The sequence below is a fragment of the Emiliania huxleyi genome (assembly GCF_000372725.1).
Source record: "Emiliania huxleyi CCMP1516 unplaced genomic scaffold EMIHUscaffold_391, whole genome shotgun sequence".
Lineage (NCBI taxonomy): Eukaryota > Haptophyta > Isochrysidales > Noelaerhabdaceae > Emiliania > Emiliania huxleyi.
In genome coordinates this window covers 51,599-77,424 of record NW_005199036.1, presented here as the reverse complement: position 1 = coordinate 77,424, position 25,826 = coordinate 51,599, and the positions used below count along the sequence as shown (strand labels likewise).

At 67.8% G+C, this 25,826-nt stretch overlaps 10 protein-coding genes across 10 annotated transcripts; 4 read left to right on the top strand and 6 right to left on the bottom strand.

The window, feature by feature from the left end:
* Positions 1-808: 808 nt before the first annotated feature.
* On the bottom strand, positions 809-2,969 carry EMIHUDRAFT_458873 (hypothetical protein; the record flags this gene model as incomplete). Its single annotated transcript, XM_005771079.1, has 7 exons — positions 2,501-2,969; positions 2,339-2,429; positions 2,061-2,248; positions 1,937-1,983; positions 1,511-1,641; positions 1,124-1,348; positions 809-1,051 (listed from the first exon to the last, which is right to left on the bottom strand). Exons 1-7 carry the CDS (start codon positions 2,911-2,913, stop codon positions 809-811), a joined length of 1,338 nt encoding a protein of 445 aa, XP_005771136.1. The 5' UTR covers positions 2,914-2,969.
* Positions 2,970-3,263: 294 nt separating this feature from the next.
* EMIHUDRAFT_118308 (carboxylyase) lies at positions 3,264-4,999 on the top strand (the record flags this gene model as incomplete). The annotated part of the gene is made up of 2 exons (XM_005771078.1): positions 3,264-4,000; positions 4,321-4,999. The coding sequence occupies 2 exons, from the start codon at positions 3,264-3,266 to the stop codon at positions 4,997-4,999; spliced, it is 1,416 nt and encodes a 471-aa protein (XP_005771135.1).
* A 1,299-nt stretch (positions 5,000-6,298) lies between these two features.
* EMIHUDRAFT_369780 (hypothetical protein) lies at positions 6,299-7,123 on the top strand (the record flags this gene model as incomplete). Its single annotated transcript, XM_005771077.1, has 2 exons — positions 6,299-6,431; positions 6,490-7,123. 2 exons carry the CDS (start codon positions 6,299-6,301, stop codon positions 6,819-6,821), a joined length of 465 nt encoding a protein of 154 aa, XP_005771134.1. The 3' UTR covers positions 6,822-7,123.
* Positions 7,124-7,588: 465 nt separating this feature from the next.
* Positions 7,589-11,353, bottom strand: EMIHUDRAFT_470202 (putative ubiquitin protein ligase; the record flags this gene model as incomplete). Its single annotated transcript, XM_005771076.1, has 7 exons — positions 7,589-8,386; positions 8,481-8,822; positions 8,860-9,591; positions 9,675-9,986; positions 10,072-10,592; positions 10,785-10,931; positions 11,311-11,353. 7 exons carry the CDS (start codon positions 11,351-11,353, stop codon positions 7,589-7,591), a joined length of 2,895 nt encoding a protein of 964 aa, XP_005771133.1.
* Positions 11,354-11,637: 284 nt separating this feature from the next.
* On the top strand, positions 11,638-13,002 carry EMIHUDRAFT_243546 (hypothetical protein; the record flags this gene model as incomplete). The annotated part of the gene is made up of 2 exons (XM_005771075.1): positions 11,638-12,327; positions 12,760-13,002. 2 exons carry the CDS (start codon positions 11,638-11,640, stop codon positions 13,000-13,002), a joined length of 933 nt encoding a protein of 310 aa, XP_005771132.1.
* A 1,612-nt stretch (positions 13,003-14,614) lies between these two features.
* On the bottom strand, positions 14,615-15,938 carry EMIHUDRAFT_458871 (hypothetical protein). Its single transcript, XM_005771074.1, has 2 exons — positions 15,397-15,938; positions 14,615-15,230 (listed from the first exon to the last, which is right to left on the bottom strand). Exons 1-2 carry the CDS (start codon positions 15,861-15,863, stop codon positions 14,714-14,716), a joined length of 984 nt encoding a protein of 327 aa, XP_005771131.1. The 5' UTR covers positions 15,864-15,938; the 3' UTR covers positions 14,615-14,713.
* Positions 15,939-17,163: 1,225 nt separating this feature from the next.
* On the bottom strand, positions 17,164-18,585 carry EMIHUDRAFT_243543 (hypothetical protein; the record flags this gene model as incomplete). The annotated part of the gene is made up of 3 exons (XM_005771073.1): positions 17,164-17,271; positions 17,359-18,480; positions 18,553-18,585. The coding sequence occupies 3 exons, from the start codon at positions 18,583-18,585 to the stop codon at positions 17,164-17,166; spliced, it is 1,263 nt and encodes a 420-aa protein (XP_005771130.1).
* Positions 18,586-18,692: 107 nt separating this feature from the next.
* Positions 18,693-21,386, top strand: EMIHUDRAFT_470200 (hypothetical protein; the record flags this gene model as incomplete). Its single annotated transcript, XM_005771072.1, has 6 exons — positions 18,693-19,238; positions 19,408-19,735; positions 20,216-20,388; positions 20,547-20,612; positions 20,762-21,037; positions 21,126-21,386. The coding sequence occupies 6 exons, from the start codon at positions 18,693-18,695 to the stop codon at positions 21,384-21,386; spliced, it is 1,650 nt and encodes a 549-aa protein (XP_005771129.1).
* A 74-nt stretch (positions 21,387-21,460) lies between these two features.
* EMIHUDRAFT_445081 (hypothetical protein) lies at positions 21,461-22,348 on the bottom strand. Its single transcript, XM_005771071.1, has 3 exons — positions 22,296-22,348; positions 21,927-22,229; positions 21,461-21,792 (listed from the first exon to the last, which is right to left on the bottom strand). Exons 2-3 carry the CDS (start codon positions 22,017-22,019, stop codon positions 21,634-21,636), a joined length of 252 nt encoding a protein of 83 aa, XP_005771128.1. The 5' UTR covers positions 22,020-22,229; positions 22,296-22,348; the 3' UTR covers positions 21,461-21,633.
* Positions 22,349-23,233: 885 nt separating this feature from the next.
* EMIHUDRAFT_118302 (hypothetical protein) lies at positions 23,234-23,881 on the bottom strand (the record flags this gene model as incomplete). Its single annotated transcript, XM_005771070.1, has 2 exons — positions 23,234-23,350; positions 23,420-23,881. The coding sequence occupies 2 exons, from the start codon at positions 23,879-23,881 to the stop codon at positions 23,234-23,236; spliced, it is 579 nt and encodes a 192-aa protein (XP_005771127.1).
* Between the last annotated feature and the right edge of the window lie 1,945 nt (positions 23,882-25,826).

The following is a 25,826-nucleotide window of genomic DNA, read 5'->3' as shown; positions in this document are numbered from 1 at the left end:
GCGCTGCGACATGATCGCCAGTCCCGTGCCGTGCCCAGTCCCAGTGTTGTGCGAGCGGAGCTGCTTGCTTGCCTTTTGTTTGAACTCTTCTGAGGTTTTGCTCGCCCCGCCTTGGTGGCATCGCCATGTCTCATGCACGACGACCGCGTTGACGCGCCCCTCAGTCACCCCTCCGTGTGTGCTCCGACGGCATACGGCTCTCTTCTCTCTCGAGTGAGCTGACGACTCGAGAGAGAGACGAGAGAGAGACAGAGAGTATCTCTAGACGGGGGGAGGGTGGAATCCTCTACTGTGTATACGGCTCTAACTCTGTAGTCAGTCTGTACACACGGCCACGACACGCGCGTGGGCGCGCACGAGCCACGACGAGAGAAGTGTGATCGAGTTTTGTTCTTCGGAGAGAGAGAAGGAGTGATCTGACATGCTAGACGAGACACCGCCGCCCACGGAGAGCGCCCCTCACGACCCCACGCTTCGCTCCACGCGCCCCCACGACCCGGGCGCGCTTCGCGTACAGAGCCAAAGGACAAGCGGGGGGAAGTGAATCTCTCTTACTGACGCCCAGGCTCTCGCGCCTGCGCGGTGGCAGCCGGCCCGTCCCTCTCGCGCCGTCTTCCCCCCGCTAGCACAGGCTCGCCCCTCACGACCCTCCCGCAGATGCCCATCCACAAGATAATGACGAGACGCCCCCGCGCGACCTCCTCGCGCCCCAGCGCCCATGGCGCGGAGGCGCTCCGCGGGGAGATGCGCGATGCGGGGGGCCGGCAGTCTCGCTCCGAATAAAACGCGGCGCGCCTCTCGGCGCCCCTCACAGCTTCGCCATGGCCATCTCGACGGCGGCCTTGCAACCGTCGTACATGCCGACGCTCGCGTTGGTGAGGATCGAGTCGTTCATCTGCGTGAGCGCGTCGGGCGACTTCGCAAAGATGTCGAGGTAGCGCACGACGTCCGAGACCTCGCGCAGCTCCTGCGTCCCGTCCCCGACCTCGGAGGCGCGCAGCGCTGAGTAGAACTCGTGGTCGCCCACGCGGCGGAGCATCAGCTTTGGCACCTGTTCACAGCTCGAGGTGTGAGCTGTTCACACCTCGTGGTCGCCCACGCGGCGGAGCATCAGCTTTGGCACCGGGTAGAAGGCGAGCTCACCCGGCTTGCACGCGAGCACGTCCGAGACGCGGCACAGGATGTCGGTGGTGGCGACGGCCGGGAAGTAGACGTTGAAGGCGAAGATAGTGACGGCGCGCTCCGGCTCGAGGCCGGAGGACATGCGGCCGCAAAAGTCGTGCACGCCTTGCAGCGTGTCGACGAGCGTGTAGCGGATGCCGAGGTCGTCGAGGCAGTTGGCGAAGGCCTCGTGCATGTGGGTGTGGTCGCCTACAGGGAGGTTCCAGGAACGGTCTAGGAAAGGTCTAGGAAAGGCGTCGTGCATGTGGGTGTGGTCGCCCGCGTTGAGCAGCAGCTGCGCGCTGCCGCGCGCGATGCGCTCCGCCATCGCCCGGATCAGCTCGCACACGAATGTCTTCTGCGCGCCCGCGCCGCCGACCGAGCAGAGGACACGCGTCGGCTTGCGCGCGGCGGCGCGGGCCTTGCGTGCATTGCAGTCGGACTTGATGTTGACGACGAGCTCCCTCGGGATCCAGTGGCCTATTCATTCGCCCTCGTGGAAGAGTGGGCAGCTGCTGGCTGGGAGGCGGCCTCCCTCGGGGGGTGCGGTGGCCGACGATCTTGAGGTCCTTAGGGTCGACGCCCATCTGCAGGAACTCGTGGTACATGGTCGGGCCCTGGATCAGGTTGATCGCGCCGGGGACGATGTGGAAGGCCTGCGCGTGGGATGGCGACCACGAGGGGTCAGCCGTCGGGAGGGGTCGGCGACGTCAGCGCTGTGGAGTGCCTGCGCGTGGTTGGCAAGCACAAGGCTAGAATGACAGTGTGATGGTACAGTGGGCTGCCTGCGCGTGGTTGTCAAACACGAGGTTGATGACGCGCCTGCGCGAGGCGGGCTCGCTGTGAGCAGCCTTGAGCAGCCGACGGCGCGGCGCGAGGCGGGCGGCCGAGGGCCGCACGTGAAGCCGGCGGCGACGGCCGAGAGGCCGACATACGGGAAGCAGGAGATGATCGGCGTGTCTCGCGGGAAGGCTGCCGTGAGCGTGCGGAAGTGCGCCGAGACGACCGCGAACTGGCGCGCGAGGTTGGCCGTCGCCCCGTTGGCCATGAGGTAGCCAAACACGAGCTCGATGGCGCGGAACTCGGCCTGGCGGGACGGGCGGCGGCGGCGGCGGCGGGCGTCGAGTGAGTCGGGGAGGCGCCGAGCGGTGGCGCGGGGAGGCGGTTGTGGTGCGGCCTGGATGCGCGAGATCTGCGAGTAGAAGTGGTCCATCGTCTTGATGAGGGACGCCTCCTCCGAGTCGAGGTTGAGCAGGTCGTGGAAGTACCTGCGCGCAAGCCGGAGAGTACTCGCTCACGGCGCCCCGCCGCGGCGCCGCCTCGGAGGCGAGGCGCGCACGTCTTCTTGTCCATGCCGAGCGCCCACGAGGTTGTGGCGTAAGCGATGCGGTGGTGGCCGTAGCCCATCCGGATGGTGCCCACCACGACGCCGCCCTGCGGCTGCAGGCTGGTGGCCGCCTTGTTGGCGCCCTCGCGCCATGTCGTCATCAGGCCGGGCACGTGCGGCGAGGCCTCCTCGGCGAGCGGCAGCGGCGCCGTCGCAGGCACCATGCTCCCGACGTTTATGTAGTACACGCAAACCACCTTGAGCTTCGAGAGCCAGTCCGGCTTGCCGTGGATGTCGTCAATCGCCAAATTCGCGCTCTTGATCAGCCGAGCGTACGCCGCGGTGACGCCTTCGACGAGGATGGCGTGGAGCAAGGCCTGCACGATGGCGACCACCTCGCCGAGCTGGGCGGCGCCCGGGAACATGCTTAGCCAGATTAGTTAGCCAGATTAGTGAGCGGGAAGAGGTAGCGCAATGGTCGTCCCCGTCGGCCGACGGATGCATTCACAGCCTTGTATCGTCGATCGCACGGATTTTCAGTGTATGTAGCTCTTACGAACATACCCGTAGGTGAACTGCTGACAGGGTTTGCGATGAGGAGCGATCCGAACGTGGTATTCGGGTGATTAGATCACTACCGCTGTAAGGTGCCTATATGGGCTTCCAGTATCGGACCTTCAAGACATGCGCTTTTGGCCCCGATATCGGACGGATTCATTCACAGCCCGTCGTCGATCGCCGGCGCTCACATGAATTCTTTTCCGCTGCCAGACCCATGTTTCGCCGCGCTTTGCTGCTGCGGCACTCAGGGCGCTTGCTGAGCAGCGAGGCGCGGGCGCTCACCCTCGAGCAGGCGATGACCTCCTCGCACCTCATCCTGAGCGAGCTCGAGTCGCCGCAAATGGTGCAGGCGATGCAGGGCGCGGCGTCGCAGGGCGACCGGCTGCAAAAGTGGCAGACGGCCAACGCGGTGCTGATCCAGGCGACGCTGCGCACGCTGCCGCAGGTCGGCTTCTCCGCCGACGCCGCCGGGCTGCACGCCTACACCGAGGCGTTTGCAGCGCAGGCGCGGAGCCCGCAGCCCGAGGTTCGCAGCGCGCTCGCCGGCGTCAACGTCTCCAAGTGGCGCACGCTGCTGCGGCACGCCTTCGGCTGCGACCCGGCGCCGCCGATCGAGCGGAGCGCCGCGCGCGCGCTGGCGATCGACATGGTCGACGCGCTGCAGGACGAGGCGCTGCTCGCCGAGGTGGCGGGCAGCAGGGAGGGGCTCGGCTCGCGGCTCTCGGACCAGGAGCACCAGCTGCTGGTGGCGCGCGCGGTGGTCAACGTGCAGGCGGAGGTGATGGCCAAGCACGGCTTCGAGGGCGACGCCGGCTTCGCGCAGGCGCAGGTCTGCCTGATGGAGCACGCGCACGACGCCGTCGTCACCGCCTCGGTCGCCGCGGCGACGACCTCGCTCTACGCGCGCGCGGGCATCAACCTGCAGGAGACGTTTCGGCAGGCCACCGGCGCGTGAGAGAGGACGCGCCGGCGGCGCGGTGGGCGAGGCCGAGGGGCGCTGGCGGTGCGGCCCGCGCCGCGCGCGATCATCGGCTTATTTTTTTACTCCTGTCCGCCGGATCCATGCCCAGAGCCCAGCTTCTAGAGAAGAGGCAAAGCCAGGCACCGCGCAAAACGCTCCAAAACGCACCCGGGACGTTCACAGCCGTAAAACGCACACAGGCGCAATCAGATCGGGGGCGACTTGGAGGCTCGCTCGCCGGCGCCGGCGCTACTCGCGTAGCGGATTTGCTGTCTGTTTTCGTGCTCTCTGCTTACGTCTCACCTTCTAGACCACCACGCACCGCGAGCGGCATGAAGGTGACCGCCTCCGAGTTCATCGCCCAGTCGCTCGTCGACGCAGGCGTGCGAACCGTTTACGGTGGCCACGGCGGCGCGCTCGTCCCGCTCGTCAACGCTGTCGTCGACCACCCGGAGCTTCTGTGGGTGTGCACTCGCAACGAGGCGAACGCGTCGCTCATGGCGGCGGCCGACGCCAAGCTGCGGCTCGGGCTCGCCGCTTGCATAGCGACCAGCGGGCCGGGCGCCTCCAACCTCGTCACCGGCCTCCTCGACGCGCACCTCGACCGCGTGCCGCTCATCGCAATCACGGGCACCAAGCCGCGCAGCGACCTGGCGCACTCCGAGTTCCAGGACATCGACCAGTCGCGCCTCTTCGCGGCGGGCGGACTCAGCTACTCAGTCACGGTCTCCGACCCGCTGCAGCTCGTGGCGGTGATGCGCGACGCTGTCGCGACGGCGCTCACGCACCACTGCTGCGTTCACGTCGGTGTGCCCGTCGACATCCAGGGCGCGCTGCTCTCTGCGCCCGAGCACCTCTGCTCCGCCAACCCGGCCGAGATGAAGCGGCGCGTCGAGGCGCAGATTGGCGACCCGGACGACATCGCCGGCATCGCAGAGCTGCTCGCCTCGGGCAAGGAGCGAGAGCCTTCTTCTTCGCGCTCGGCCTGATTGAGTTGTCAATGAGAGGCGACCGGTTGTGACTGACAGGAGCGAGTCGTCTTCGCGGTCGGCCTCGCCGCGCGCCAGGACTGGGAGGCGATTGATTCTGCGGCTCGCCGAGATGACTATTCATTAAGTGCTAATCAACTATTAATTTAGGACGGGGAGGCGATTCTGAGGCTCGCCGAGATGACTGCGTCTCCGGCGCACCTCGCCTCCACCTCGGCTGCGCCTCCCCCCCCCCCTCCCGCTCCTCGGCTGCACCTCGGCCGCACAGCACGACTGCACCCTCTCCACCCGCCTCTACTCCAACCGCCCTCCTCCAAGGTGGTGACGAGACTCGACGCCAAGGGCGCGATCGACGAGTCCCACCCGCTCGCGCTCGGCGTCGTCGGCGTGCACGGCAAGCCGCCTGTGAACAGCGTCTCTTCACACCTCCTGCTCTGAACAGGCGTCGTCGGCGTGCACGGCAAGCCAGGCCTCGCGGCGGCGGCCAAGGTGATCTCGACGTCGACGCTGGTGGTCTCCTTCGGCGTCTCGGACCTGACGGTGCTCCTCTGTGACCAGCACGGGCTGCAGGAAGCGCGCGGGTGGGCCCCGCCTCCGCGACGCGTCCGGGAGGGGTCCACGCCACGCCCCCCCCCCCTCCCCCCTCCCCCCACAGGTGCGGCCGATGGTGGAGGTCGTCACCGACGTGCTCGCTAACCCTAACCCTAACCCTAACGCCCCCCCCCCCACAGGTGCGGCCGATGGTGGAGGTCGTCACCGACGTGCTCGGCTCGTCGACTCGCTTCCGCGCGCTGCACACCCTCGTCGCCAACCCGACCAAGGCGTGCGAGCAGCTCATGGCCAAGCTGGCGCAGCTCCCCCCTCCGCCGCCAGCCGGGGACGAGGCGACGCCTTGGCACCGGCTGAGCGGCTACGTGAGCTCGGTGGCGGGGCGCCTCTCCGACGGCGCGCGGGGAAGCCACGTGTCGGGCCACCCGCCGCCGGGCCGCGACTCGGCCGCCACGTGCGAGATGGCGGGCGTGGCGGCGGAGGCGCAGGCAGCGAGGCTCTCTGCTTGCGGGAGCCCTCGAGGAGGTCTCTTGGCCTCTCGCCGCGTAGGCGCAGGCGGCGCGCCTCTCGGACGCCACCAGCGGGAGGCACTCGCACTGCCACCCGGGGCTGCTGCTCAAGATGCTAAGCCCGCGCCTCTCCGCCCGCGACGTGGTCTGCGTCGACACGGGAGATATCACGCTCTGGGCCTCCATCTCGCTCCGCCTCACGCGCCGCTCGGTCGTGCTGTCCTCGGAGCGGCTCGGGACGATGGGGTACGGGCTGTGCGCCGGGATCGCGGCGTCGATCGAGCGCGGAGGCGACGCGAGGGCGATCGTCATCGTCGGCGACGGCGGCTTCCAGATGACGCTCAACGAGCTCGGCGCCGCGACCCAGCAGGGCGGTATGTCCGGGACATGTCCGGGACATGTCCTTGACGTGCGCGCGGCGCGGTCCCGTAGGCACCGCGATCCAGCACGGGTGCAGGCTCCTCCTCCTCGTGATCGACAACGGCCTGCTCGGCCGCGTCGAGCACGGCTTCAAGAACGCAAAGGGCTGCGAGATCACCGGTTGCGATTGGGTCGCGTTGGCGCGCGCGTACGGCGCCGACGGCACGCACGTGGCCCGAGACAGCGAGATCGAGGCCGCCCTCGACGCTGGCCTGAGCGCGAAGGGCGTCTTCGTCCTCGCGGCGCGGTGCGACCCGGCGCTCAGGGCCGAGATGGCAAAGACCTCGGACGGCATCATGCCGCCGTGGCTCGAGCCGCCAGGCAACCACGTGGAGTCAGGCTGAAGGGGCCTGACCACGGCAGGAAGGGACTGCGTTCCACGCGCACCGGTTTGTACAGGGGAGGCGTGATCGTGTGATGGGCATTCTCCGTTCTTTCTGAGGGGGGTGAAGGTGTGTCTCGGTGCTTTGGCTTGCGCGTCGTTGTGGTGGGTTATGTGCCGTCGCGCAGAGCACACGCGACCGAGAGCGCAGATCGAACTTCGAAGTGGTGGACTGGTGTCACAGCGCTTGTGCCGTGTCGGGAGTGTGCGTGTGAGTGTGTTGCGTTTGAGCATTGAGGAGGAACATCTCTGTGTTCAATCGACGGCGATTCACGACTTTACACATATCCAACACTGTTTTGTGTACTGCTCTCTCGTCCCTGCCTCCTCTCTCTCTCTCTCAATGCTCTCTCTCTCTCTCTCTCTCTCTCTCTCTCTCTCTCTCTCTCTCTCTCTCTCTCTCTCTCTCTCTCTCTCTCTCTCTCTCTCTCTCTCTCTCTCTCTCTCTCTCTCTCTCTCTCAGGTCTCTCGACTCGCTCTCCGCTCTCTCTCGCGCGCGCGTGTGGTCGCCCACCCTCTCTCTCTACTTCGGTACTTGTATAAAGCCGTAGAGACCTGCCTATGCGCCCTGAAGGCAAAGCCGAAATCACACTCTGCGAGACGTTAGTAACTAAACAGAGGCGCGAGGGGTCTGCCCCCCACCCTCCGCAAGGAGTCCTAGCGTGGTAAAGGTAAGCTCCCGGACGGGGCACGAGCTACGTCGGCGGCTCACTCACGCGCGCTCCGCCATCATTGCAGGCCAAAGCCCTTCGCGTTGTGAATGGCGATGCCCAGCCGGTCGCGCATCTTGCCACGACTGGTGTAGGCGGGCATCGCGAGAAGGTTAAAGCAGGTGTGCGAGTGCGGCAGTGCCATCGAGTCTGGGCCTGACTTTTGCAGGATCAGCTTGAGCTTGCCGAGCCCGCCCACGGGCGCGCGGTCGCAACCCGTCGCGAAAGCCAGAAGGGCGCGCTTCTCGTCTGTCGAGTAGGCGTGCACAACCTCCCAAAAGTGCTTCACCGTCACATCCGTCTCCCGAAAGCCGTCGTACCTGGTGTTCGCCTGCACCCAGGCACGTGCCGCTGGAGGGAGGCCGGGAGGGGGCGAGGGGGCGAGCGGGCGAGCGGGGCGAGCCTGCAGAGCCGCAAAGTCGAGGTGCGGCGTGCCGCAGACCAGCTCCTCCAGTTCCTCCGGCGAGAGGAAGGAGAGCGCCGGCCCGTCGCACAGCGTGAGCAGCCCGCGCCGGAAGGCGTCAAAGGCGGGCCGGACCCCGGTGAGCAGGATGTGCTCCACCACCAAGCGGACGTACTCCTCGCGGCTCTCGTTGGTCACAGGCCGGTCGGCACCGCCAGGCAACAACTCCACAGTCTTTGGCTCGCCGCACGCTGTGGCCGCGACGGTGAAGGTGGCCATGAAGGTGACCTCGACGTCGCCGTCGAACTCGAGCAGCTGGGCCAGCCCGCGCGCGAGCTCGGGGTCGACCTGTTTCAGCGACTCGAGCGAGGCGGAGGGCTCGCCGAGGACCTGGCTGAAGAGCAGCGTCGGCACCTTGAGATCGAGGATGATGCCTAGGGCCAGGGCCAGGGCCAGGGTCAGGGCGAGGGCGAGGGCCAGGGGTGTGGAGCCTGTCGAGGAGGAGGACGGTGCCGTTGTGAATGGCGAGGCCGACGACGAGGCCGACGAGCAAGTAGTCCGCCGCGCCCTCCTGCGCGAGGCTGTCCCTTGAGAACCAGAAGCAGCGCACCTCCTCGTTCCACACGAAGAGCCCGTACCCTCCCGTGAAGAGCGCCTCGATGAGCAGCTGGAAGAGCTCCTTCCGGAGACCGCCCTCGTCGATGCCCTCCTCGCCGACAAAGACCACGCGCAGCGGCTTGAGCAGCGAGAGAGGCGTGTTGCCCGCGAGGCTCTCCAGAGCGTCCTCGACGAGGCTCGCGCGCCGGACGCGCAGCACCAGAAACGGCGCCGCCGCATCCGCGGCAGCCACCTGCCCACCGGCAGAGGTGTGAAGATGCGCCGTGCACAGCCTCGCGACCGCGCTCCAAAGCAGCCACGTCGGCGGGGAGCCAGGCCAGCGCGCCGCGCTTTGCGCCGATGCCCAGCCGCGGCTGCGGCCCAAAGAGCGAGTGGCGAAGCGCGACCTGCTGGCTGTGCTGCATGCGCAGCGCAGCCTCCAGCTGCAGCAGCTTGCCCTTGGCCGCTACCGAGAAGAGCCACGGCTGCGAGCAGAAGGTAAAGCCGGCCTCGCCCTGCGCCCAAGCCGCGTAGTCTCGCTGCAGCCCGGACGGGCCGGTCTGCTGGTGTGTGCCGTTGGGAAGCTGCTGCGTCGGGACGGCGCACAGCCGCTCCGACAGGGCCGCGCAGCGAAACTCGGCCGCGGGGACGGCGGGCAACCCGCGCGCGGCGGCGAGCGCAGACGCGTCTCGCGCGAGCGAGAGTGTGCCGACGACGGGCGCCACTCGCTCTGTGAGGGCGGCGAGGGACCCGCCGCGGCAGAAGAGCCGCTCGAGCAGCTCTCGGAGCGGGCGGACGACGCGCCCGCCGAGCACCTCGTTCGGCGCCGCCGAGAGGAGCTCCGCCGCCCGGCGCGAGGCCGGCGGCGAGAGGGAGGCGAGCCTAGGAAGTGAGTGTCTAGGAAGTGTGTAGGAAGTGTGTAGGAAGTGTCTAGGCGGCGAGAGGTAGGCGAGCCGGCCCGCGAGGGTCAGCGCGTGCGCCTCCTCGCTCGAGTGGGAGAGGAGCGGGTTCTGGAGCAGCGCCTGTGCAACATGTCTCGGACATGTCGCGCGCGTGTCCTGGACATGGCCGGAGCGCGGTTCCGGAGGAGCGCCAGCAGCGCGACCGTCTGCGCGCCCTGCGCCGCCTCGATCTCGCCGCCGAGGTGCGAGAGCAGGCGCGGGATGGAGGCGCGCAGGGCCGCAACCACGGGAGGCGCAGCCTCGTACGTGCGCATCAGCGTCACGTACGTCGCCTCGAGCGCCGCGGGGTCGTACGACCCGTCCGCCGCGCCGAAGCACGCGGCCAGCAGCGCCGGCGACGCGAAGACAGCGCCCACCCGCTCGGCGAGCTCGCCCCACCGGCGGCCGTCTGCGAGGCAGAGGGCAGACCCGGCGGAGAGGGCGGGAGGCTGCGGCGGCCCCAGCTCGCCCGCCGCCTGCCCGACGAGGACAGCGCTGCCTAGGAAGTGAGTGTCTAGGAAGTGTCTAGGAAGTGTCTAGGAAGTGTCGCCCGACGAGGACAGCGCTGCCGTAGCCGCCCGCAGCGACGCAGCGAGGCGCGACGCCGAGCGGCAGAGGCAGCCGCTCCGCGTGTGGCCGCTCCAGCGCAGCTCCGGCCCCGAGCTGGCCGTAGTCGCCGACGCCCCACGAGTAGACGGCGGCGTCGCCTCCGCCGCAGAGCGCGAGGCCGTGCGAGCGGCCGGCCGCCACGGCGGTGCAGCTGGCCGGCAGCTCGAGCAGCTGCGGCGTGGCGGTGCCAGACGGAGCGGCGCCCGCGGCCGAGCTGAGCGCCTCTGCGGAGAGAGCGCGCCTCCGCGGCGAGGGGGGCTCGCCTCCGCCCTCGCCCCTCGCCCCGCCGCCGCCGCCTCGCGGCTGGACGCCCTTGCCCCAGCAGTAGACGCTCCCGTCCTCGAGCAGCGCCATCGCCCAGTCGGAGCCGGACGCGGCGGCCACAGCGCGGCGGCCGCGCAGCGCAGGCACCGCACGGGGTGTGGGCAGGCCGCGCGCCTCCGAGCCGGCCAGGAGCGGGAGGCCGAGCGCGCCTGCGGGACGCGCGTTGTGGGCGCGTCGTGGGCGTGAGCTAGGAGCGGGAGGCCGAACGGTGCGCGTGTCGTGGGCGTGTGGTGGGCGTGTGGTGGCGTGTGGTGGGCGTGTGGTGGGCGTGTGGTGGGCGTGTGGTGGGCGTGTGGTGGGCGTGTGGTGGGCGTGAGCTAGGAGCGGGAGGCCGAACGCACCGTGACGGCGCGATCCCCACGCGTAGACGTCGCCTGCAATCGAGACTGCGACGGCGTGCCTCTCTCCGGCCGCGACGGAGCGCATTGGCGTTGCGGAGAGCGAGGCGAGCCGTGTCGGGGCGGCCCTGCCCTCAAAGTCGCCGACGCCTGCGGAGTGGCAACACTCGTCAGGGCCGCGACCCCCGCGAGGCGTGTGTGCGGCGGTGCGGTGCCGAGCTCCCCGTGCACGTTGGAGCCGCAGCCCCAGAGCACCGCCTCGCGGTCGATCAAGATCGTGAAGGCGCCGCCGCAAGACACGTCCGCCACAGCGCCGAGGTGGACGAGGCGAGGCCTGCGGACGTCGAGCGCGCCTCCGTCGCCGTGGCCGCCCTGGCCGTGGTCGTTGGCGCCAAAGGTGAGCAGCTCGCCGTCCGAGGTGACGACGGCTGAGTGCTGCGCGCCCGCGGCGACGGTCGCGACCGCCTTGGTATTGAGCGCCTCGATCCGGAGCGGCGACGTGATCTGCTCCGGGCTGTGCACTCCGCACTGGCCGCAATAGTTGTCGCCGACCGAAAAGACGGTGCCCTCATCCGAGAGCAGCAGTGCGTGGCTCAGGCTGAGCGACACGCGAGCGACACGCACGCCGGGAAGCAGCAGCGGCACCGGACTAAGCAGCGCGTCGCAGACCGGCCCGCCGAGGAGCTGGCCAGACTCGTTCGCGCCGCAGACAAAAGCCTCGGCTGGCGGCTCGCGCGGCTCCGGGTCTTCTTCCATCCGTGATGAAAAATGCCCGAGACTGGTAAAGCCAAAGAAAAGAAAATTGAGAATAACGAACCGCAAGACCAACAGCTAGTCGGCGCCACTTTTGGGGCCGATGATTGCCACACCGCCGCTCTCTCCGCGCGCCCGGGCGCCAGCCGCAGCTGCCCTCCTCCTCCTCTCGCTCGCCCTCCTCTCCGTGTCATTTCGCGCGTGGCCGCCTCTGCTGCAAGGAGGAGACGGCCGGGCAAACAGCACCCGCGCCCGCCTCTTCGACGCCGGATTCCTGTTCGCCAAGACGGATGTCAAAACGAACGTCAAGACTACCGTCGGAGTCGGCGACAAGCCCGCCCAGCTCGCACTGGAGTATGCAAAGTCTGTCAGCGGAAAGGCGCACGGAAAGGGGCAGGGCAGGAGGCGGCCGGCCTGGCGGCGGCAGAAGGGCTACTCATACGGCGCGGCAGCTGCGTCCTATTATTCTGCGGGCTCTTACGGCGCCGGCTACTACGATGGAGGCTCCCGGCTCGGAGTCCGCGCAGTGCCGCCTCCTGAGAAGGAGCGAGGCCTCGCGGCGACCTCCAGCGCGGCGACCTCCAGCGCAGCGCGGCGACCTCTAGCCGACTCTGCTTTGGCCTCCGCCGACGCTGCGGCCGCGACCGACGCGTCCGGCGCCGCTGCTCGCGACTTTGACGGCTTCTTCACGCTGATGGAGGTCAAGGTCGAGACGAACGTGCCAGTCACCGTCGGCGTGGGCGACAAGGCGGCCGCCGCTGCCATCGCCTCTGCCTCCAAGGAGAGCGGAGGGGTGACCGCAGACCTCACAGACAGCTCGCAGTACGAATACTCCTACTTCTACTCCTACGGCGGGGCCCGCCCCGTCGGCGGAGGCCGCTTTGCCAGCGGCAGCGGCGGAGGCCGCTTCGGCGGCGGAGGACGCTTCGGCGGCGGAGGACGCTTCGGCGGCGCCGCCGCCGCCAAGCAGTGGGGGCCGCACCGTGCTTCAAAGCCGCCGCCGCCGCCCCCCGCGCCTCCGCCGCCTCCTCCGTCGCCGCCATCGCCCCCGACGGGCTTTGGGGATGACGGCTTGCGCCTGGCCGAGGCGGAGTGGGCGACGGCAACGCCCGCCCCGAAGTCGGCGCACAGCCAGCCCGTCCGAGAAGCGGCTGCCAAGGCGCCGTCGGGTGGCGGCGGCGGCGGCGGCGGCGGATCCCCCCTAGGCTGGTTCGATTCCTACAAGCCGCCCGTCAGCGTGAGCGTGGCGCCCAAGATCGCCTTCACCGGCTCCTCGAAGACCTGCTCGTGCAACGCCTGCGACGGGACGCCCTGCTCGCCCGGCGCTGGCAACAGCGCGCACCGCTGCAGCCGGTGCGGCCCGTCCACCCCGGCGTGCTACGGCGATTCCTCCTCGCCGGCGGGCCGCGGCGCTTGCTTCTTTGTCGGAGAGCCCAATCTGGAGGGCGGCCTCTGCGACTGCCCCTAGCGCGACCCGGCACGGAGGGCGCGCGCGAGAGTGTCCCTGTGCCGCGGACGGAGAGAGAGAGAGACAGCCGAGAGAGAGAGAGAGAGGGAGACTGAGTTTATGACCAGTGCACATTAGCCAGTGTGGGGTTCCTCTCCACGGATAAGGCCAAGAAAAACTAAAAACTGACAAAGAGGAATGGGAAGGGGGGGAAAGAAAAGGCGGGATCTCGGAGGGAATCTGCTCTCCGTTGCAGACCGAAAAACTCAAGACTGCCCGCCGCCGGGTTTCGCAACTTATTAGGCAATTGCTTGGCCTGTGTGGGGCGTCGGCGACTTCGACATCGCAGCGTGATTTGGCCGCGCAAGGCCTACTGCTTTGGCGAAGCGGGCGCGCGACCCGTCATCGATGCTCCCCCTCCTCGCGCTTGGGATCGGGGCGACGGCGGCACTGCTGCCTCCGCCGCTGCCGCCATCATTACTGCCATGCTTGGCGCAGCCACCCTCACCCCCCGCCTCCTCCGATTCCATCTGCGACTTCGTTTTGGGCTGTCCAGTTCATTGGATGGGCGCAAACGACGGCTGTGACTGTGAGCCCAACACCGGCGGGGTCCCTGAACCCTGTTCTGCGGACACTGACTGCCAAGGATATGTCGCAAAGGATCGCCCGAGGGCTACCCATCGTCATGGCGCACGAGAACGACCCGGACCGCGACGGCTGCGCCTTTGCGCGATTTTTTGAGACCACACCGCAAGAGCTGGTTGCTTCCGGTATCTACCGCGACCTCGCCGTCGCATGCTTCCCGGGTCTGCACCGCGAGGCGCGCGCGTCCCCCGCCTCGCCGTGTCTCCGGCATTCAGGCCAAGAGAATTGCCTGGGAGTCGAATCGTAGGTGTCCCTTGCCCTTTTGGCGAAGGTGCTCGGCGCCACCCCGAGTCGCGCTCGAAAGGGGTCCGTGCGTGAGCTCAGTCGCACCGTGTCCGAGTCACTTTCGCCTCGCCGGAAGAGGCGCTCCTCCTCGACGCTGGCCGAGCCTTCCGCCTCAGGCTCCAGCTCTGCAGGCCCTTCGGTCAAGCCGGTCAAGGGCGACGCGGGCGACGCGGGCGTGCTGCTGGTCGGGGGAGACGAGCGTCCGACATGCTCGGACGAGCCGTCGACGAGCCGTCTCTCCTCCGACACCGAGGAATTGGACAAGGCGGCGCCACCGCCGCAAGTCGACCGCGTGTAGTCGCGCTCGAGGGACGATCTTTTTGGAGGGCTCTAGTGCATCACTCCCTCTCCAGTCTCCTCACACACTCCGCACATGTGCGTGTGCATGTGCGTGGGGGCGCGCCGATTCTGTGCACAGCTTGAACGCCGAGTTGCATGCGCCCGTGTGCCCCCCATCCCCATTCGGATGTGCAGTCGAGGCTCGAGAGCTCTCGTCTGACTCTCCGTTCTCTTTTGTGGTTCTCGTGCTGCGCGTGTCGCACAGGGCGCACCGACATTGACACCGACACTGTCGCCACGCGCGGTGTGCGCCCGGTGGTGCGAGTCCGCGACCCTCTCTCTCTGACAGTGTGTTGGCATTTTTGATGTTTTCGGTTGTCTGGGGGTGTCCCCGGGCCCCGGGGCGGGGCGGCGCACCGCGGGGAGTGCAATACGACACGATCTTAAACGAGTGTAGACATGGAGAGCGCTGCCGGTCCCGCTGTGTGCCTCGGAGCCCCCCCGGAGTGTGTAGCTGCTAGCTCTACCGGCCGTAGCCCGCCGCGACGATGTTGGCGTGCACCGCCTTGTCGGTCGCGTCCGACGCGTACCCTGCCGTCACGACGCCCTCGTAGAATGTTCCGACCGCCCAGTCGCTGCTGTCGCCTCCTATTCCGAGGATGATGGCGCCCTGCTTCTTCATCGGCTGGTACTTTGGCGGGCGGGGGCCCTCGTACAGCTTCTTGAGGCCGTCCGAGCGCGTCGCGTCGCCGCCGAGCAGGGCGAAGCCGTTGCTGCCGCCTTTGACCATCGCCGTCACAAACTCGGCGCCTGTGATGGGCGTGTTTGACGCCTCCACCTTGTCCTTGCCCGCCCACAGACCATTCTCGATGTCGGCCATCACCCACGGGCCGTCGCCCGCCCCGCGGCTCCAGCCCTTCGAGTCGCCCCAGTAGATCGCCTCCATCGTACCCTTGCCGTGGTCGAGCGCGTCGATCTCGGCGTTGCCATAGTCGAAGCAGCAGCCTCCGTTGTAATGGCGGCCCGCCGTTACCATGTACCTGAGCCGGAGCGGGCGCGCGGCGGCAGACGGGGTCGGGGCTTGAGGCGCTCCTCTCTCGAGGCTCCTCCGCCAGGCAGGCGGCACACGGGGTCGGGGCGTGAGGCGCTCCTCTCTCGCGCTCCTCCGCCAGGCAGGCACCACGCAGGGCCGGGGGGCGCGTGCACATTGTCTCGGGCTCGTTTCCGGTGGCGACGCCCCAGGTCGAGTCGCAGCGGTAGCCCATGCCACCCTCAAAGTAGGCGCCGTACACCGTGCGGCCGCCGACGGACAGCTTGTGGCGCGCGGCGTTGACGCCCCTCTCCGAGTGCTTGCTGGCGCCACCCCACGGCGCGCGGTTGAGGTGGTTGCCGCGCTCGGTCTGGTCGAAGATTCGCGTGACCGTGCAGTTGGTGCCAGCGCAGAAGGCATCCTGCGAGGCCACCGCCGCAAGCCCCTCCTTGACCACCACCACGTCGGACGCCAGATCGGAGGATCGCTGCACGAGGTAGAGAGGGCCGCTGTAGTTTGCAAAGAGCGAGCGCGTCATCGAGTGCGCCGCGACGCAGGGCGTGCCGGCGGAGGCGTAGATGTCGCACGGGCCCGGGGAGGGCGGCGCCGCAGGGAGGGCAGACAGGATGGAGGCGGCCATCATGACAGCTCGATCGTGGTGAATCTGCCGGGTGGGAGTGCGTGCAGCGTCCAGGCGCAGGGATGGCCCAGCTGGAGGCTCCCTCCGACTCTGGCTGGCAGAAGAATTCGTGCGGCACATCTCGCTGGCCGGCGCCCCTGCCACCCCTGTGTCAGTGTGCCTGTGGCTGCGAGAGACTGCCAGTGAGAAGCTGGAGGCAGGTCGCTAGACTGAGATGAGATACCGCCAGACCGCCAGTGGAGTTGGGGCAGTTGGGAGTCCACCGTGCACCGCGCTGCGAGCCTGTCGTGTCCCTTCCCCACCTGTGCCCCTGGTCGTCCATCCAAAATCCTGCTCGTGCAGGTGTGGACCCTGTCCTCCTCCCCCATCCCTCTCGTTTGGCTTGGCCTGTTTCTTTCTTTTCGGCCGGCGCGAAATCGCACGAGAGCACAAGAAATAGTTATAGGTACATTGTTGGCAACAGACAAAAAATAAAGAAAACAGACAACCAAACGAGGCATGGCAGGAAAAAAGACAAAAGTAGGGAGGCGGAAAAAAAAGCGCATCGAACGACAATCCTCCCGCTGTGATTCTGTGTGAGCTCTGTGTCTTGATTTGCCAACAATAATAAATAAATAAATAAATACAACGGGCACGCCAAACGAGGGGTGGGAGAAGGACAGGGTCCCCACCTGCACGAGCAGGATCTTGTAAGGACGATCAGGGACACCGGGGAACGGGAGCGGGGAGCGCATCGCGACACGGAGGGGGGCTGGGCAGGGTTCACCCTCACGACAGGGTCCCAGGGATTCCTCTCTCGTATAGGACAGGTTGCACCCGGCGGCACGGGGGCAAGCGCGGGCCTCCTACTGGTTGCGCTCTCCTAGTTCTCCTGCTCCTGACAAGGGACAGCGACAGGCTCGCAGCACGGTGGACTCCCTATCCACTGGCGATCTCTCTCGACTAGCGACCTTCCTCCGACTTCTCACCGGCAGTCTCTTCTACCACAGGCAGACTGACACGTGGGTGGCAGTGGCGGTGATAGGAGTCTCCCACTCTGTGGGCCTCGCTAGAAGTGCGACCCCTGCGCGTGTCCTCGCCCTTGAAGGGGAAGGGGCTGTGTGTCTGTGCATGTGTACAACATGTGTGTGTGTGTGTGTGTGTGTGTGTGTGTGTGTGTGTGTGTGTGTGTGTGTGTGTGTGTGTGTGTGCTCGCTCGCTCGCTCTCGCGCGCCGCTTGCGCGATCGCGCGCGCGCGCTGCGCGAGCCGCCCTGCCCGCTGCGTTGCTAGGGTTGCGCTGCGGGAAGGGCTCGGCGGCCGTTCCTAGAGCTCCTCGTCGCTCCCCCCGTATAGCGAGGGCTCGTTGGACTCGAGGAGTGGGCCGCCGTCGTAGGGGGAGCGGGCGGCTCCGCGGGCGACGCTCGCCCAGTCCTTCTTGTTGCTCTTGACCTCGCCGCCGCCGCCGCCGCGGCCGCGGCCGCCGCGCCCGCGCCGCCCGCGGCTTGTGCCCAGCCTGACCGCGCTCGGCATGCGCTCGTAGATAGTGTCCTTGAAGGCGGAGTGGAGGAGCGCCTCGAAGTTGACGCACGGCGCGTAGCGGCAGCGAGCGGCGGTCTTGCACGGGAGGGCGGTCTGGTTGAAGGCCGGGCAGAAGCCGATCCCGTCGCGCGCCGCCATCGCCTTGGCCTTGCCCGCCGCGCGCGCGACCTCGACCTTGTTGTCGACGATGAGGCTCTCGAAGGTCTTCTTCTTGGCGACGTTCGCCGCTGCGGCGCGCCTCTCCTTGAGCGCCTGCGCGGCGCACTGCGCGTCGTGGATGATGTCGGCGTTGGTCAACCCAAATGCGCGGCAGGAGGGGCAGAGTTTGTTGCCGAGGACCTTGACGCACCCGACGTCGAGGCGGAGGGGTCCGCCGACATCGCCGCTCGCGTAGACGTTGGGCAGGACCGGGAGGTTGCAGACGAGGTTCTCGTTCTTCACCTTGAAGAGGATCGAGCCGTCCTTCTCGTCCGACTTCGTGCCCAGGAAGGAGTGGTATCCCTCCTGGATGGAGACCATGTTGCCGAAGTGCTTCTCCAAGAGGGGGGCGAAGTGCTCGATCTGGGCCGCGGTGTCGATGGCGCCGCGCGTGCGTATGGCGAGGAGGCCGTCTGAGTCCGTGGTCGCCTGGGTCTCGCGCGCCTCCGCCTGCTTGCCCCACACGGTGGCGTCTAGAGCGGCGAAGGTGATGGTGATGTTGTCTGGCGCTGGGAGCTGTAGGACGCCACCGCCGGCGTACTGCTCGAGGAAGGCGCGTGCCTCGCTCTCGCCGCTGAAGGCGACGCAGATGGCGCGCGACGTGCCGATGATGGGCACGCTGATCGCGCTTGCCTGCTGCGCCTCGCCGCCTGGTGTCTTCTTGATCAATTGGCGCACCTCGGTGACGAGCGCCGTCTTGTTCTGGATGTCCGGGATGTGCGAGCCGTCGCGCGCCGCGAGCGCGACGTGCAGCAGGCGCTTCGTGCCGCGGTCGGTGCCGGCGGCCGCCGCAGCGGCCATCTGTGCGGCGTCCACCATAATGGTGTCGCCTTCTTTGGCGTCGTCGTCGTTGACGCGCGCGCTCGCGAGCTCGCCGTCGAGGCGGCGCTTCACGCCGAGTCTCTGGCCATCATCGGCCTCTTGCGCGCCGTCGCGGCCGCGCGCCGCGCCCTCGGCAGCGGCAGCGTTGAGCACCGGCGGCGGCAGGCCGGCCGAAGCGAACGCCATTCAAGTGAAGCGCCGTTCAAGGTACCTTTGCCAACAATATACCTACATCGAACGACAGGCTAAATTCTTTCTTCACGGACGGCCTGCGGCATTTGTCTCGGCGTCCGATGCCGGCCCTCCTCTTCCTCCCGTGCGCCGCCGCCGCGGTCGTGCTGCCGCTGCGGCCGGCGCCGTGCGCCCGCGCTGCCGCCGCGGCGATGCAGGCGGGCTCGGAGCAGACGATCAGCAGCGGCGGCGCGTTTGGGTCGGAGGACATCACGATCCGGTCGGGCGCGGCGTACCTGGTGGGCCTCGACATACGGCGCGAGCGGTACAAGACGCTCGCAGGCAACGCCGAGCGCGGCGCTGCGTGGACGCTCGACGACTCGCTCGACGAACTCAAGAGGCTTTGCGACACGGCAGGGCTCGACGTGCGCGGCCGCTGCTGCCAGGCGGTGCAGCACCCGAGCGCCGCTACCTTCGTCGGGTCGGGCAAGCTGGAGGAGATTCGCGACTCGGTCGAGGCGCTCGCGCCGGGAGGGGATGGCGGCGGAGTCTTTTTCCCGCCCCTCGCGAGGCCTCGCCTTGCCCCGCAGGCGCTTCGGATCGAGACGGTGGTCTTCGACGACGAGCTCTCGCCCGCGCAGCAGCGCAACCTGCAGTCGGCGCTCGGCGTGCAGGCGCTTGATTCAAGCTGCGGCCGCGCCGCACGCCCCTGCCTCTCCTCTGCTGGCGGCGGGCGCCTCTCGCCCCTCCTCCTCTCGCCTCCGCCGGACTCCCCCCGAGACCATCCCACCCCGGAGTCTCACCCCGGCCCTGCCTCACCTCGCGGCGCGCCTCCAGGTCGTCGACCGGACGATGCTCATTCTGCAGGCGCCATCCCCTCCCCCCTCCCTTTCGGAACCTGTGGTGGCGGTCGCGATGACCGGAGCAAGACTGACGCGACCGCGCCCCGTGCCCTTGCGGCTGCAGATCTTTGCGCAGCGCGCGCGCACGCGGGAGGCGAAGCTGCAGGTGACGCTGGCGCGGATGCGGTACATGCTTCCGCGGCTCAAGTCCTTCATGACGACCGGCGCCGGCATGGATGCGAAGGGGGGCGCCGCGGGCGGCGGCAAGGGCGCGCAGAGGGCGCTTCCTCTCGAGGGGCGCCGGTGGGACGCGTCCCCGACGTGTCCGCGGCACGTCCCTCAGGCGCGGGCGGCCAGTTCCTCAAGGGGAGCGGCGAGTCGCAGCTCGAGAGCGACCGGCGGCTCTACCGCAAGCAAATCTCGCGCATCGAGGCGGAGCTCGAGCAGGCGCTTCCTGAGACGCTTCCTAGACACTTCCTAGACGCTTCCTAGACGCTTCCTAGACGCTTCCTAGACGCTTCCTAGAGCGCGACGGGGCGCGGCCTTATCCGAGGCGGAGGCGTGAAGAGGCGCTCTTCACGCCGCAGCTCTCATGTACATAGTATAAGCGCAGGTGAGGGCGACGCGCGAGCTGCAGCGCGGCGCGCGCAAGAAGCGGGGCACCATGCCGCTCGTCGCGCTCGTCGAAAGGGCCTAGGGAAGTGTCTAGGAAGTGTCTAGGAAGTGTCTAGGCACTATGCCGCTCGTCGCGCTCGTCGAAAGGGCCTAGGGAAGTGTCTAGGAGGTGTCTAGGAAGTGTCTAGGCACCATGCCGCTCGTCGCGCTCGTCGGCTACACAAACGCGGGCAAGTCGTCGCTGCTCAACCAGCTCTGCGCAAAGGTCGAGGGCGGCGAGGAGGTGTACGCCGACGACCAGCTCTTCGCGACGCTCGACCCGACGCTGCGCAGGCTGCGGCTTGCCTGGCGGGCGGGAGGTGTGCAGGGGACGCGTCCATGACACGTCCATGACATGTCCAGGCTGCGGCTGCCCGGCGGGCGGGAGGTGATGGTCGCAGACACGGTGGGCTTCATCCAGAAGCTGCCCGCCAAGCTCGTCTAGGAGGTGTCTAGAGGAAGTGTCTAGGAAGTGTCTAGGTGGGCTTCATCCAGAAGCTGCCCACCAAGCTCGTCTCCGCCTTCCGCGCGACGCTCGAGGCGAGTGTCCTCCTCCACACACGTACACGTACACGTGTCCGCACTCCTCCCTGCCCTCGCACCTCCCTGCCCTCGCACCTCCCTGCCCTCGCACCTCCCTGCCCTCGCACCTCCCTGCCCTCGCACCTCCCTGCCCTCGCACCTGCCGCCCCAAGGTGTGCGAGGACGCCGACGTCGTCCTGCACGTCGTCGACTCCTCCTCGCCGATCGGGCGGCAGCAGGCGTGGTCGGTGCAGCAGATTCTGCGCGAGGTTGGCGCGGAGCACACGCCGCAGATCCTCGCCCTCAACAAGGCCGACGCCGTCCTCGCCGCCACCGCCAAGCTCCCCGCCCCCACCGAGTGGGTCTCGCTGCACGACACCGTCTCGCCGACGTATGCGGTCGCCATCTCGGCCACGCAGGGCAAGAACCTGCCCAAGCTCCTCTCCGCCGTCGAGAAGGCGCCGCCGTCGCGCTCTCGGGCCCGCGGCTCGTGCCCCGCCCTCACACGGACACCCCCCTCCCCCCTCTCCCATCCAGGCGCTGCTCTCCCTCTCGGTGCGGGTCTCGTGCGTGCTGCCGTACGCAAACGGCGAGCTGCTCGCCGAGATGCACAAGGTTGGCACCATCGTGGAGGAGGAGTACGTCGACACCGGCTGCCGCGTGGTCGCGTACGTGCCGCGCCCTCTCGCGTCGCGCCTCGGCAAGCTGCTGGGCGACGGCGAGGGCAGGAGTAGAGTAGAGATTGGCGCGGGGTCGAAGGCGCTCGAGTCTGTTGGCGACAGCAGCCCTGCCGACTAGACATCTAGAGAGCGCGCATGGCGGATTTTTAACGTGTGTCCGAATGTACTTTACCCCTTCAAGCATCGAGAAGGTGTATGTACTGACGTATTTACGTGAAAGAACGTATCAGCCGCTTGCTTGAGAGATTCGGAGATTCGCGAGAGATCAACAGTCGTGTCGAATGGGCAATGCCAATGGGCAATGGCCCGCGCAAACCGCGCCGACGGCAGGAGCAGCACGCTGCTCGCTCCCGGGCCGCAGGCTCTCAGCTGCTGCTGCTGTCTCTTCTCTCGAGCTTTGCTTCCACAGCGGGCTCGTCAAGGCTGCGGGCCGCGCCTCCTTCGCCTTCGCCGATCGTGCGCCTCGCCCGCGCTGCAATCTCAGGGTCGACGTCCTGCCCGACGCGCTCGATCAGGCTCATCACCTGCCCGTCCGGGAGGTGCGGCGGGTGAGGGGTCGGGGTGGAACAGCGAAGGCGGTGGAGCGAGGGTGGAGCGAGGGCGGTGCAGCGAGGATGGAGCAGCGAGGGCAGAGCAGCGAAGCGCGTGCGGCCGGCGCCTCGGCGGCGAGCCCGATCTCGCGCGTGGCGATGCAGGCGGAGAGCAGCTTCTCGCAGGCCTCTGCCCGCGGGTAGACGGCGTGGCGGTCCATCAGCGCGAGCACGCGCGGCAGCTGCTGGATCCGCTTGTGCAGGTCGTCGCCCTCGCGCGCCACTGCGGCGAGCAGGAGCGAGAAGGAGACGGGCGTGTACCGAGGCTTCCAAAGCGACTTGCGCAGCTCCTCGTGCTCGTCAAAGACCTACCGACCCCGTGCCGCGTCCCGGACATGTCCGCGACGCGTCCAAAGCTCGAGCGATCCGGCCTGCAGCGCGGCGGCGTAGTTGCATATTATACTATGATAATATAATATAATATAATATAATCGGGCCTGCAGTGCGGCGGCGTAGTTGCCGGAGAGGACGCACATCTCGTACCTGAGCGCAGCGGGTCGGAGGCGTGGGGCGGGGCGAGCGAGGGGCGGTCGGGCAGAGGGTTGCTCGCATCGAGTTGAACGCCCGCTCCTCCGGCAGCAGCCGCACGTTGCCGCACATGTGGTCGAAGAGCTCGAGGGCCTGCAGGAGATGGCGTGGCCGTGTCTGTGGCCGTGTCTGTGGCCGTGTCTCTGGGCGCGTGCCGCGAAGAGCCGCGCGGGCCTGCGGCACGGCGCCCGCCTTGCCAAAGGCGCGGATCAGCTCGTTGTACGTCCAGTAGTCTGGCCGCCTGGAGGGCTAGGCTGCGGCAGTAGAGGGCAGGCTCCGGCAGTAGAGGGCAGGCTGCGGCAGTAGAGGGCTCCAGCAGTCTGGCCGCCTCTCCGTCTCGCGCACGCCCTCTTCATCCCAGCAGTCTCGGGTTGAATCTCGGCAAATCTCGGCAGATCTCGCCTCTCCATCTCGTGCATGTCCTTCCACAGCCGCATCACAACCTGCGACCAAGCGACGCCCCGCCTCAGGCTCTCGCGAGCAGGCCCGGGCGCAGGTCGGGGCATGGCCGGAGGCAGCCTCGCCGTGAGCATGTTCGAGGAGTGTGGTCGGTCTAAGAAAGTGTCTAGTAGTGTGGAAGTGTCTCCTCGCCTTGAGCATGTTCGAGGTGAGGTGGTCTGGCACCTCGCCCTTCCCCACCCTGCGCATCGCAATCGTGCAGCCGCGGATGAGCATCTCGTACACGGCGTGACTCGGCACCTCCCCCTCGACCTTCATCTCCTGCGCGCGACGCGAGAGCGCGCGAGGGTCAGGGGCAAAGACAGAGGGCCGCCCGCCCGAGCTCCGCAGCTCGCCTCGAAGGTGCAGAGCGCCTGCAGGAAGGTTCCAGGAAAGGTCGAGGAAAGGTCTAGGAAGGGCTCGCCTCGAAGGTGCAGAGCGCCTGCGCGAGCTCTCCGGCGCGGAGGTGGTGGTAGATGACGGACGAGTACGAGGGCATCAGCCAGAGGTCGAGCCGCTGCGGCACCTACCGCGAGTTCCACACACCGCTCCGGCGGCTCCACTGCCCAGCTGTGCGCCGAGCCGCCTGCGGCACCCGCTCGAGGTACTCGGAGAGCCGGTGCACCCAGCGCGGAAAGGCCGGCACGTGCGAAGCCGGCTGCAGCGCCGGCTCGGCAGGGGTGGGAGCCGCGCTCGGCACGCCCGCCGCGTCGTCCCACGGCTCGCCCATGATGCTGCTGTATGCCCGCCCCACCTCTGCAAAGCGCTCCGCCGCGTCGGGCCGACCGCTCTGGTCGGGGCGGTAGGCGAGCGCTAGGTGGTAGTAGGCGAGCTTCACATCGAGCTCCGACGCGTCGGGCGGCAGGCCCAGCACCTCGTGGCTCGTGCTCGCCGGGCCGGCTGCTTGTACAGAAGGCGCGAGGGCCGTGTGTGGCGCGGGAGCGGCCTCGCTCGCCGGAGCGGCGCAGAGCGTGCGGAGCAGCGGCGGCGGCGGAGACGACCGACGCGAGAGGGCGCCGCCGCGGGCCGCTGCTGAGACGACGACCCGGCGAAGCATACACACATGCACCCCGCCCAAAAGAAGCGCTCGCGCGCCGGGTACGGGACTGGCACTACAAAGGACACAGCAGACGGCCCCCTCAGGGGCCAAAAGAGAAAGCGGATTCAACGCACTCTCTTATACGAGCGTCACTTTGAACCCACCCCCCCTACTTCGTGGGGACCCCCCCGCCGGTCGGTGGTCTGCCCGAGGTGGACCGGACCCCCCCTCCGGTCGGTCGCTCTCTCGGCGGCGGGAGGTGTGTGACGACCGACCCCTCCCTCGGTCCGTGTCCTTGCATTGAGCCCCCTCAACGCCCCCTCAGCGAACCCAACCGCCACAGGCTTCGAAATCGCCGGTTTCGCTATGCAAACTAGTTACGCAACGAAGGAGGCTCGAGCCAGCCCGACTCACATACGTGTATGTGGAGCATCCACGCGGCGTAGGCAGGCCTGATTGTGCTTGCCGTCGCTCTGTACAATCTCTGACTCTGTGGCAGCGCTCCAGTTCTACACAGTACGCGCGCATCGTCCCTTCCGATGACTACACGCAGAATTGTGATCGAGACACATCGCCTCCGCCCTCACCGCACACCGGGCTCATCGGCTCGACGTGGGCGGGGACATTGACGAGCTTGTGTTCCGACCCAACCCTGAGCTTCTCTAGAGCGCAGCCGCTCCGGACGAGGAGTGATTACACGGGGGGAGAGGGCGCTTGTGTCTCTAGTATTTCGAGAGACTAATTTATTCACAGCTGCGGCGAGCGTGTGCGGTGTGACCCACGAGCCAACCTGACCGACCCCCCCCCCCCATCGGTCTGCGCTCCGACCGACCGGACCCCCCTCCGGTCTGCGGTCTTCCGCGGCCGTCGACCGGACCCCCCCCTGCGGTCGGTCGGTCTGCGCTGGGCGCTCAAACCACGAAGTCGGCCTGTTCACTACAAGATGACGCTCGTATATACAAGGGACATTCTGCAGAGATGCAGGGATGAGCTCAGCCTCGGGAGGAGCTCAGGCGCTTAAGAAAGCGCCAAGAGAGGGGGGGGTGCCACAAAGGTGTGGCGGAAGGGTGCCGCCGCGGTGCCCACCGGCGCCCGCAAGGAGCGCCGGCCTTGGAAGCCCGCCGAGCCAGCAGCCGCCAGCGCTGCCGCCACGCTGCCGGCCACGCCCGCGCGCACGCCGCTCGCGCCCTCCTCCTGACCACCCTCTGCGCGCGCCTGGTTGCATTCGTTCTGCCGCGCCGACAGACTAGAAGCGTGCGCATCTGCGCCGCCAGCCGCGCCGCGCTGCGGCGCAGCCGCCGCCGCAGCGAGCGAAGCGGCGACGAGCAGCGCGCGCGCGCGCGGCGGCGGCCAGCCGACGCGAGCCGGCCCGAGGCCGGCCTCGACCGGCCGCGCGGCCGCCTGCCCGAATGTATGTGCGCCTACCGCGCAGGTTTTCTCCCGGCGCCAGTCTGCGCCCTTGTCGTGCCAGTGTGCTGTGAGAGAGGCTTGTATCTTAAGAATTCTCCCGGCGGTTTTCTTTGTTCGGCCGAAAACGAGAAAGAATTCAACAAAAAAGAGAAAGAACCGGGGGCTGCCGTGACGGTGAACCTTCTTTTCTAGACCGGAAGGATTGAGAGCAGCCTCGCTCTCAATCCTAGAAGTCGAAGGATTGTGAGCAGCACTCCTCGCAATCGTAGCATCTCTGTGCGATTGCTAGCACCCACGCTCGCAATCCTACATCTTCTAGGACTAAGAGCAGCTCCGCTCCCAAGGTGACTGGTGACGCCTACGACTACTACCAGCGCGCTCGCAATCCGAGCAAAGTCTAGGATTGCGAGCAGCACTGCTCGCAATCCTAGCAACATGCCTCCGATTGCGAGCAGTAGCGCTCGCAATCCTACATCTTGTAGGACTATGAGCGGCGGCGCTCACAATCGTACCCAAGATCCGAGGATTGCTAGCAGCTGCACAGAGGGCGCTC